Source organism: Alligator sinensis, unplaced genomic scaffold (genome assembly GCF_000455745.1).
Source record: "Alligator sinensis unplaced genomic scaffold, ASM45574v1 scaffold574_1, whole genome shotgun sequence".
In the NCBI taxonomy this organism is placed as follows: domain Eukaryota; kingdom Metazoa; phylum Chordata; order Crocodylia; family Alligatoridae; genus Alligator; species Alligator sinensis.
The window spans coordinates 1,571,136-1,583,341 of NW_005842106.1; the positions used below are offsets into that span (position 1 = coordinate 1,571,136).

The 12,206-nt window shown below is 38.4% G+C and overlaps 1 protein-coding gene across 2 annotated transcripts in view; it reads right to left on the bottom strand.

The window, feature by feature from the left end:
- POT1 (protection of telomeres 1) overlaps positions 1 to 12,206 on the bottom strand; it is a 179,171-nt gene that overhangs the window by 69,161 nt on the left and 97,804 nt on the right. For both annotated transcript variants that reach the window (XM_025205167.1, XM_006024524.3), the window contains one exon: positions 1,988 to 2,278. In XM_025205167.1, coding sequence (XP_025060952.1) covers positions 1,988 to 2,278 — 291 coding nt within the window. The remainder of the gene's footprint in view (positions 1 to 1,987; positions 2,279 to 12,206) is intronic.

Below are 12,206 nucleotides of genomic sequence, written 5' to 3' on the forward strand. Positions count from 1 at the left end.
GGCTGGGAGGATGGAAGCCCTGCTGCAAGCAGCCCGGGCTCTGTGGCTATCAGCAGCTACCCAGAACCTGTTTTTCTGGCATGCCGGCACTCCGGCACCTTCCAAGGCAGGCATTGTGGGTTTTTTGGCACTCCAGCCAAAAACCGTTGCCTACCCCGATCTACCTGGCTCCTTCTAAACTCTTTATTCTATAGGTGTTAATGACCCTCTCCATTTAATGGTCTTGATATTCCACTAATCAAGTTAGTCTTTCTTCTGCAGTCCTGCTGCCTGTTAGCTGCTCCTGGTAATATAGCTTGTATTTCACAGCCCTGCAGACTGTTTTTAACTCATTCCAATTTTTAACTCATTCAAACTTCCAATGAAGTTACATTTGTTTTTACTTTGATGTTAAACTGAATAATATACTCCTGGCCCCCCTAGCATATTAGTGAAGCTTCTATTTTCTTTTTTACCTGGAGAAAAATAGGTGCTAAGTTAAATGGGACAATGCACATCAAATAACTCCCCCTTTTCAAAATCCTAGATTTGCCAATGCCTGTAGCATTTCCTGATACTTTTGCTATGCTCCCTCCCTAGTCCTGTGAAATGCTTTGTTCTTGATTCTTGCAGAGCTGAAAGGACATATTTAGCACTACTAGTGAAATGCCTGTCCGTGGTTAACATATATTTAAACATATATACTTAGATATACATATGCAACCACTGAGAAGCTGGTCTGTTTCAGATCACCAAACAGCAAAATTAATTACTGTCCTTTAACAAGAGCAAAAACATAATCAAGAGAAGGGTAGTTTTATAGACACTTAAAGAACAACCAAAGCTATTATAATTCTTGTAGTATTTGATATAAAATCAGAAACAGTGTGTCACCTGGGAAAAAAGGAATGGATAAATGATGCCATAATAACATTCAATATGTCCTTGATTTCCTAAGTTTGTCTGACCTCTAAATTTCAATATTTTTTACGTAGTTAATATTTTTATGGTATTCCTAGCAAAAATGACATTGTCAAGGTTACGGTTATTAGTGTAATAAACTGGTCTACCATGCTCTGGCTTCTTCAGTTTTTTTTTTTTATCTTTACAAGTCCATCAGTTATTTTCCCCCTCAAAGCTGTTCATTGAATTACATAAAACTGACAAAAAACAAGACTCAAACTTGCAACAAACAACAGAAAGTGAAGCAAAGATGATACTTCAAGAATCACTTGTGTATGCCCTTATAAAAGATTTCTCAGCATGAATTTGCACTTATTGAGGTAATGAGCAATGAACATTTTACCTACAGTTCATGAAGTGCTGAAATACATTTTAATCGGCTCTGTTTGACATCCATTCATTTGAATTAAAATGTTTGTAAGAGCTGTAGGGCATATTATAGGATGCAGTTTAAATAACGTTCTTTTCTATATAGTGTAAATAATGTTCTGCATGAGAACATCTTTGCTACTTTAACAAAAGGAATAATGCACAAATTTGCTACTTGCCTAAAAACATTAAACTTGGTTAAAGACAATTGTTTCCTGGTGCTACCATACAGAAACAGAAATACTGAGATGAAAAGCATCAGACTTTTAATATTTTTCCCATCACTTTTAATATTTTAAGCATCAACTCATGATTGCCAATGAAGAGACAGAGGAATTTCAGGATAAAATCTGTCCACTGTAACAGTTTGCTAATCTGGGAAAATTACATAAATCCCCTTTTATTTAGATGATATTAAGGATTAGTCCCCAGAAACTGCTTTCCTGCAGTGTAACACTTTGCATTTTGTTTCTTTATAGAAGCACCAAAGGACTTATGCATAACTAAAGGGCACCTGAAATCCATCAAAAATATAGCATAATGAATCCATTCATTCTTATTCGACAAAGTGTGCTACACATTGTATTCAGTTAAATCCTGCAGACATTCCAATGGGATGCCTTGATAGAGAATATAATAAATAAATAACCTAATACTTAAATATTTAAAAATCCACCTTGAGAAGAAAGGAAGATCCATCCATTTCTGCTTTCCCTATAAGTTGGCAAGTGAGGTCAAAATACAGCTTTGGCTGAACACCAGACAATTTCACTGCTGGCCCAGAGATGGAAAGATTACTGGCTCCCCAAACACGTAGTTCTTCTATTGTTTTTTGTTCTTCATCTGTGAAAGTGTACAATTTACTAGAGGTTCGAGGAATGATTGCTGCTCCTGGGGTTCCATCAAACGTCAAGGATGCAAATCCAATGCTGGTAACCCCCTGAATCTGTCCATTGTATTCCCTAATCTACAATAAAAAAAAAAAAAAAAAAGAAAAATTAGGGTGGACCGCAATGCACTAAAATACGAAATATTTCAGTCTCGTTACGAGCATAAAATATCTACTGAACATTCTTATTTCTCCAATATGTAGAACACATGTAGGAGGCACCAAAGTAAAAGAAACCAAACCAATACAACCATAAAACAAGCCCAGCATACAGAAAAAATAGAATCAAACACCAAACATTCTCTCTCAGGCAGAGGCCAAAAATCTCTATGCAAATTATACTACAGTTTTAGGTCTGCAGCGCTCAAACTGTTTTAAAAAAGGACAGACCCATTATTATTGCTTCACTGACAGAAAAGCTGAAGCATGGGGCAAAGTGACTTGTCATGGGTACCCAGCAGACTAGTATCTTAGATTGCAGATGTCATAAATTTCAGTAAAGTGTGCTGTGCACTAAATCACGCTGTCTGCTAACAAAGTACAGTTAGAGCCACAATAGTAAAACTGCACCATTCTGTGAGCTACACAACAGAAATGATCCATTTTCCCTTTGATTTGCAAGTGTAGCTCCCATTAAAATGGAAACTAATAGACTCAAAATACTTCTGCCCCTACTGCTCTGAACAGTGGTTGTCTGACAGCCTCCTGATTTAACTGTCTATCTGGTAACATGCAACACATTCTGCTGTGTTCAAATCCTGATGTATTTTTTCAGATGGCAGGCAGAGTTCTCCTGACATTCTGCAGTCTGTATGTGATGTTACTGTCACACACTTAGGTATATGATACAGTTCATAGCTGGCAGCCCTGGCCCAGTTCACCAAATGAATAAGCTGACCCTGTTTGAGATAGGGTTATGAAAGGTAAAAATTATTCTGAATAACTCTTTTTACCATTTTACTGTTTTTATAGGCTATCTTCTGGATGCTGAATCTACTCCATAAAATAACCAGCACAGGGTTCCCACTGTTATGTTTAGCTGCCCTGTAACCTTACCAGAGATATAGAAAATAGTGGAAATACAAGAGATAATGACATATAAAGCTGCTTCATAGTTTCATAGTTGTTCAGGGCTGGAAGGGACCTTACAGAACATCGGGTCCAGCCACCCTGCACTTGGGCAGGAAAGGCCAAATTGGTCCAACAGATGGCACCAAAAGAAAACCTTTTGCTTCTCCCATAAATCTATGACAGACTTGACAAGAGACAGTGCCAAGTAACTTGGACCTCAAACTTTAGGTTTAAAGCTTTACACAATCCCAATCAAATCAATTAAAACACTGTTTTTACAGTATCAAAAAGCTTGCATTTCAGTATTCTGCTCTGGTCCTTACAACTTAAACCTCCACAGCATCACAGTAGTGCAAAAACCAACAATTAGATTTAAGGGTTTTCACGACATCAATCTGTGTCCTGCAAGGCATCAACAGTCTGATAAACGTCAACTGTCTCAAAAAACAACACCCAACATGAGTGGTATTGCTCTTGGTGTCAAATGCATCTGGCCCCATGGGACAGACCTTCCCCTCAACCTGCAGTGCATGTGTTCTTAACAGCAGGACTGGACCAAGAAGTTGCCAACACTTCTAGCTTAGAGTTTATAATGTAGACAAATCAAATTTAAAAAACCCTTTGAATTCATAAACAAAGCATCTAAAGAGAGCTTGCTATTAGGAAGACCTTAATCCCCTGCTATTTTGACATAAGCTCTATCTAAAAGTATACATGCCTTAAGGATCATTTCTGGGAAGACACAAACTTATGCATTCCCTAGGCTTGACAGTTGGAAGTAGAAGCATCTCATTAGGTAAAATTTACAATGTTACCTTTAGGAAAAATTACTCTTTTGACCTCTAATTTTAAATACAACAGTACCTGAAACAAAGGAATTAATTTGGAATGTCTATGTTTTTCATAATTAACCAACTCTCTCTCCCAAAACAAGAAGTAAGCTTTGCTGCTGACATCAACAATATATTCCAGAATAACACAAACTGTGTTGCACCAAGGGGAAAGAAAAGCTTTCTTTCATGAAATGTATTCATTCATTTATTATCAAAATAATTTCAAATGCATTATCAATATTATGTGTAGTATTTCAAATGTATCCTTCTCACAGTTGTTTTGACTTTATTTCTAATGTATTCATTCTTTAATAATTTATCAGGGACCTACTACCACAGCATCTTGGCTGATTCGATATGGAAAATACAATACTAATCCACTTGGAGATGTAAGCCTCCTATGTTTCTTAAGGAGAAAAACTCAGGAACCTAGGTTATCACATGTTGGGATGCTCTGGACTTCAAACCTATTGTTTCATCCCCGCTTATTTTCCCAACTATAGCCTTGATTTCAAGCCTTCAATATTCTTATAGTCTATCTGTCACCTGGAGATGCTCCACCAGGGGCACCTTCATAGTCTATTCCAAACGAGGTGGTACAAGATGATGACCAGTGTCTGAGGTCCTGTGTCATGCTGACTGTATGTCTAGCAAGGAATTAATAATGAAAGCCCAGTTCTAATAGGCCAGACACATTGCTTGGCTAGATGAAAGAGACCCAAGGAGCCATCCTGTGGTGAACTGAAGCAAAGAAGAAGGAAGTGTAATTGAGCAAGGACCTCTTAAAGGTATACTTGATCAAGCGCAACCCACTGGGTAACCCTTTTCGCTTCTTAGCTGCAAAGAAGTAGCAATAAAGCATCAAAGTGAGGAAAAGTACAGCAGAACCTGGATTTTCCTCAGGGTTAGGTTCCTCACCAGATGAAGATCTGTGAAGTAAGTGAGGCTAGACAGCCACAGCCAATAGCTTTGTAGGGCCAGAAGGGTGCTTCAATCATTTGCTGCAGCTTTTATTCCAAAGGGTACCACTTCTTCAGTGAGCTGCATCAGATCGCTCTCAAGTTACAGCACAGTGGAGTAAAACAAAAAAACTGTACCAAACAGATGAGTAGCTCATCCTTACTTTGGCAACCTGATGTCAGTTAAATGGGCCGTGAAGCACCCTGGATCTATGTAATCTGAGCTCTAATGTACAATAGCAACAGACCTGTTCATATGTTGAATGACGCGGAGAGTTAGGCAATACAGAGTACTCAGGGTGCAGAGTCAAGAGGCCTGCAGTCATTCGTGTGCCCACTGCACCTAACTTCACCAACCGCACTGAGGCACTATTAGTCTTGGAGACAAGGAACTCCTGATAATAATGACTTCCTTATTGCTCTTTTCATAAGTATCATGCTCCTGAAATCTCTATGAGTAATTGTAGTCTAATACATTTGAAAACAACTTAGAAAGTTCAGTAATTAAACAGTAAAGGAAAGCCATTCTAAAAGTGGCATAATGGAGGACATTTGCAAAATCTTAAAGCAAAGAGATTTTTCTGTGAAATTCCTTCAGTTTGGGAAAGTGGGGAAACCATTAAGAGGTCTCAATACCGTTCATCAGGGAGACCGTGTGGTGGTATCATATAGTAAACAACAAAAGAAAGACGAAATTTAACATGGGAGGTATAGCAACAACAACAATAGAAGTTCTCTAGAGTGGAAACAATTTAACATTAGAACAATGGACCAGCTAACATAGAAAATGATTTCTTCTGACTTGTGCCTAATAACTGACATATTCTAAACCAAAATCATGAATAAAGACCTATAATAGTTGGCAGCCAAATCATCCTAACCAGCAACAAATTGTCAAATAACCGCAAGTTACCATTTAATATTTAAATTAAATTACATTTAGAAAAGAAAAGCTAGCCTGAGAATTATGCATCATTATTTTCCATTAGTAGCACTACTTGTTATACAGGAAAGCTTCATTAGATAGATATTGGGTAGTTCAAAGTATCAGATACTTTGAAGCTATTGTCACTCCCTAGTCAACAGGATAGACTTTTGCATGCTTTACAATATGAATAATTCTAAATACAGCTACTTTATGATGTGAAGCTGCTTGCTAGTCCGTTGGACCAGGAAAGCCTTGTTAATGCAAAACACAGGTGACCAAAAAATACCAACTTTGAAATACTGTAAATGGATTTGAAATTAATGTACCCATAGTAATTTGCATGTATGAAAACTACTGTGGGTACGTACAGACTTAGTTCACCCACCTGCAGACCTTACTAATTGATAAGAACAAGGTGAGAAATTATCCCAACGATTAATTAAGCAGATTTAATGGTATGTAGTACAAGAAGTTCCTAATGTAGAACAGCCAATGATTGAGGTGCTCTTTTTCCTTTGGTTAGGTCAATCTAAGTGGTGAACTGTCCTGTTAACACCCTCCACTCCCACTCCCAACAAACCCCTCCTGTGGACCTGGCACTCCGATCCTGGGAAGCAGTCTTGATCCTGCCAAACTGCCCCCAATCCCGACATCTGTTTCAAAATCAGTAATTTTGGGTTTCACCCCCCCCCCCCTTTTTTTTTTTTTAAAAAAAAGAAAGGGTGAGAAAAAAAAATTTTGTTGGTAATTTTGGGTTTCCCCCCCCCCCCCCTTTTTTTTTTTGTAAAAATGAGACAGTGCTAGAAAAAAAATTCTGATGTGGCAATGACAAAGATCACCACAGAAAAATACCTATGGTGGGGGGAAGGGGGATGACAATGGGGGACAGATGGTGCATATTAGGCTACTAATAAGTAAGCAACTTTCTTCACATACAGTTTGAGGGAGATGCTGGGCAAGTATTTTTAAACTTAAATAGTTAGAAAATAAAATCATGAAATTCTAGGTCCATTGACTTGACGGCAAGACTTCTATTGATTCCAATAGGGCAGATTTTCATCTTAAATATATTTACACAAGACTTACTAATCTTTAGTGTTTTATAAATAGAGCTGCAATAGCCAAGTATAACTAGATTCATTTGTACGGCAAGGAATGTTACTTACCTAGTTAAATGGAGAGGAAAGGGTGATGATAACAAGCCAAATATAAAGCTGAGATAATTGAAATTATCTAGTGAAGCTGACTGTTAAATTTCAAAGGCAAGTGAAATGCAAAGGACTTCCAAAGTATCTGAAAAAGTTGTAGATCATCTTAAAATGTCTAAAATGTTTCACAAAAACAACATAAATCTAATTTATTAGCTACTACACTAAGAAGAGAGAATTCCTAAAATAAATCTGAAATTGGTTTGGGGCTGGATTAGACATTTAAAAACATTTTAAATCTGGAAGTCCTTAAATTCAGAATCATGCACATAATTTACATAATTCATGAAAGAATGGCTGGTAGTTGAAACAAAGGCTTTGTTTAATTTTTAATATAGAATGATATTTCATGTTACAAAGATATTTCTCAGAGAAGTTGTTTCTTGAGCTGAACACATGTAATGTATACTGCCTGTAGCTATTAGGCATCCATAGGAAAAAAAGAGAGGCTGGTTACTAGCTGGTGCTTTTCAAGAAGCTTTGCCCACAGCACATTCCTTACATGCTTCAGCACAGGCTTTCATTTAATCCCCCTGCATCCTGCTTTTTCTCATACTCTCCACTGAAGACATAAGGGCAGTGAGCATTTTTGTTTCCTCTCAACCACAGAATCCCACCGCGCACCTTTCAAAGATGGGTGGGAGAACAGGATGATAATGTAAATATAGACAACACCTATTGAAGAACTCTGGTTACTATAGCAAATAACATCTTTCTCCTCCTAGTACATGTCCACATATACATTTCACTCTCAAGCTTGCCTTGTTCACATGGAGGAAATACCTTGAATGCTAGTTGAAACTGATTGAAGGAACATTGCAGGGTGCCATCTGGATGCTTCAGCAATGGCATAATACTTGGTGAAGACAGAGCTGGAGTTCCAAATGTCTGGAATGGAAATACTCATGAAATAGGCCACTGTTGTTGCTAAGCAATGGTAGAGTATGGTTCTGACTATCACTGAGGATGCCGCACTCACAATTTCAAAGTTAAGATCCACCAAGATCATAATAGAAATTGCTGTACTCTTATCGTTCTCTCTGGCTATGGAGATCTCCTGAAAAGCTTGGTTTCCCTGCAGATAAAAGGCAAAAGCCCTCCTAACATCCAACATGTGCAATAATGCCTCTGCTATGAAGATTTGAGGTTTTGGGTAAAATACCATCAGATGCATCTGCTGACTCAGAGAGAACTCCATAACCACTTTTGGCAGGAACTTATAACGTGCCTTGAAAAAAAACTTGTCTGGGTAGAATGCAGTATGCAAAGGAAATGGAAACCTCCCATCCTCTTGATTAAAGTGACAGCTACTTATAAGCTTGTTTTTATGGACATAAGGAAGAATGAGGAGATTGCCACTGTATGAAACAGCAGGGCCCTACAGGGCCTGGCAAAATCCTGAAGACTGGATATTCAACAGGAAAAAAAAAAAACATATTAGGCCCTTGATGAACATCAAAGCTCCTGATAAGAAACAACTGACCTTCCATAGATAGGTAATGGGCTGAGACCCTGATAGAGCTTGGAGATAGCTCGTTGTTTCCCTTCCAGAAGGCAGTCTAGAATAACCGAGCTGGGTACAAGGGGAGGGCTGGTCCCAAGCATTTTAACATGCAGGTAAATGTTAAACATGACTTCACAATCTGGGAAGTTAAAGATATACAGATGTCAAGCCTTTCAGGAATATGTGCTTGTCCAGGTAGCAGAGACACCTGACATGTCACAAGACCTGTCACATGATGGTCAGAGCTTAAACCCTGGAAAACTTGAAAGGCCATGCTTTACCAGAAACAATGAGATCCACTGATCAAGACAAAAAAAATGGAGCTTCAGCTTCAGCCTCAGCCATGTAGTTTTTATAGTTTAGTCTTCTCAAAGCTTTCTGATTTCCTTCAGCCAACAACAAAAAAATGAAGTAAATGAGGAAACTACATGGACAAAGTAATAAAATAAGGAAAAAGTAACAAAGTAAGAACAGACAGAAAATGGCTTTACTGCAAAAAACCTGAAGTCTATGCAGCAAGCAGCAGCTCTGCCTGGAGCTAACTATGAGAGGAACTGAAGGGCAGGAAGCATGCAGTATGATTTATACCTTCACTACACTGCATGAGGCAGCGCAAGGTGCCTATGCACTGCACCAGATGCTCTTAAAACAAAAAGCCTGTTTACATGAGCATGTGTGTACCTGTAGTGAAATGTACACATGGACAGGATCTCAAGATCTTAATATAGTAAGTTAATTTTTACTGTACTATATATGCAAGCTAATTGGAACTTGACCATTTAAATCAGATTCTCTGATAAATTTTGTCATAAAGGATTGATGGCCACTCTGTTGTTTTTATGAAAATATTTTTCTGATAAAAAGCTGTCTTGTGAAACATCAAGTTACAGTTTGTAAACATTTCACATTCTTATAAATATACTAAATCACAATTTATAATCAGGATACCCAAAGCAGTTTATTTTTTCTTACATCTGGATTTTAATATTTATCCTAGGACTGTATATCCATAATCACCTAGACTGTTTGATCAGGGCAGTGGCAATGGAATAGAGAAGTAATTTTCAGTAACTCAGTAAATAACTTGTATCCTTAAAGTAAATTAAGTATTTGTGCATGTGTTTAAATATGTCAACAAAAATGAATTACTAAAAGCAGTTGCAGGTACCCTTATTCTTAGAATCAATTCAAAAAGAATATCCACAGCTCCTAAAGTGGAATGCACTTTAACAAGGCATAATTTAGAGACAATACAGCACAAGGTTTTTCCACACAATTCTACCCAGGTACATATTTGATAATTTCCAGTTCTCTGCTGTACAGAAATTGCTAATCTATCTGGACCCTGTCAAACCTTGTAGCACACCTTTGCTTCAGGGGTGTACAAATGCATTACAGTAAACAGAGCTTGCACCCAAATTATTTCCCTATTATTGCATGATCACACACAGTTCTCTTCACTGCTATGCAGTTATTAAAATAATTTGTTACATAAAATAAATATGCTGGCTTCTGTCTAAGTCCCACAGACAAGTGCCCATATCCAGTACATAAACAGTCACCAGCCTGATTGGTGTTTCTTGGCATTCTTATCAGTAGTCTCAGTAGGTATGTCAATGATGAAAAAAGCATTGATATTAAACTATTCTTTTAAATTTAGAAATGGTCCCTCCAGGTCTGGGGTAACAGACTTAATGCTGAACCTCACACCTACCTGGCTCAGTACTACAACTTAGATAGTGTTCAACACCATAAGTTTCAGAGGAAGATGAAAGAAATCCCATGGTAGGACAACCTGCTTCCACCAAGGAGGTCTTATACCAATCCCTAAAAGCTAGCAATTGAGTTAAAATGGAGATGTCAGAGATATGACCCATGGGTCTTGGAATGCACCAACACACTGCACACTGTGTACACTGGATTAACCCTGCACATCATTCAGTGCCACTCAACTGGCCCAGAAGGCATGACAAGTTTGACATGCTTGGATTAAACTAACACTGCACTTCGTGTTAAAATTCCCCAGGTCCACTCTTGCATGATTTTTCTGCACATCCAGGATGAAAAGGGCACCCAAATAAATCTGTATGTACTTGTTTGATTAACCCGCCATGACTACAATATTCACTCGTTTATTGCAGTTATGTCATTTTCTCCCATATGCTTTTAAGCTGTATCATTAGGCAACCCAAAACAAATTGCCATTCTAGCAATAAATTCTCTGGTTGATTATTTACCTTTTTTGATATATGGTGTCAAGATATAAAATAAAGTTTACAGGAAAACCTGTCACCTTTGCTTATGCTCTAAAACTGAGCTATAATTCAGAAAAAAATATTAAAACTGAGCTTTAATTAATCTTGGACACAATGTGAAAATAATGGCTGGGATTCACATGTGAGCAGCAATACTACGCTATAAAAATATTCTGGGGTAGATGATATTTATTTTCTCTTTTCAAGGTATCGGAAACATACTGTTTCAGGACACAAGCTTTTGGATATAAGGGGGAAATACTCATTGATTAAACCAAAGTTAAAAAAATCATAAATCATCTCTCAATCCTTCAAATAATATGTCACATATCTTGAAATAAGCTAAATTTGAACCAGATCATGTTAGTCTGCTACCAGTAAAAATTGGAATTAGAGAAAACTAGGGCTGGAAGGGACCTCCAAGGGTCATCTAGTCCAACCTCCTGCCTCAGGCAGGACCTTCCCTATCCAAACCATATTATATAATCCATAATCTAAATTCTACATAAGACTATCAATCCTGATACAACACAGACCTAAAAACCTAACCTGCTAAAGGTAAAGTAGGGGAAACACAGCAGTCAGTGTCCTGATCCCATGAAATGTTGTCAATATACGCGAAAGACATCTCAGGTAGAGGGCCATGCCCCCACTAGAGGAAGGGGCAAAACACCCCACAGTCCATACCAATCTGACCATAGGGAAACATTCCTTCTTGACCCCAAATATGCCCATCAGTCTGACCCTGAGCAGAGGGGCCAGACCCTCTAACCAAGAAACTCCAGCTTTAGTCCCAGGGCTCAAGTGCCTATATACTAATGCTAGGAGCATGGAAAACAAGCAGGATGAACTAGCGCTCCTGCTTGCACAAAACACCTATGACTTAGTAGGGCTAACGGAAACCTGGTGGGATTTGTCCCACGACTGGGCAGTACATATTGAGGGTTATAGATTGTACAGAAAGGACAGGGTGGGGAAAAAAGGGGGAGGGGTTGCGTTCTATGTCAATGAGCAATATACGTCAACCCTTATCAAGACGGAATCCAAGGATGAGGAAGTAGAAGGATTGTGGGTTAGGCTACATGGGGGGCAAGGAGAAAGGGATTTGGTAGTAGGGGTCTGCTACAGACCCCCACATCAAGGGGAAGAAATAGATGCGGGGCTCTTGAGGCAGCTCTCAGAGACCATAAAAGCTAAAGAAGCGGTAGTCATGGGGGACCTAAACTACCCAGACATCTGCTGGGAGAC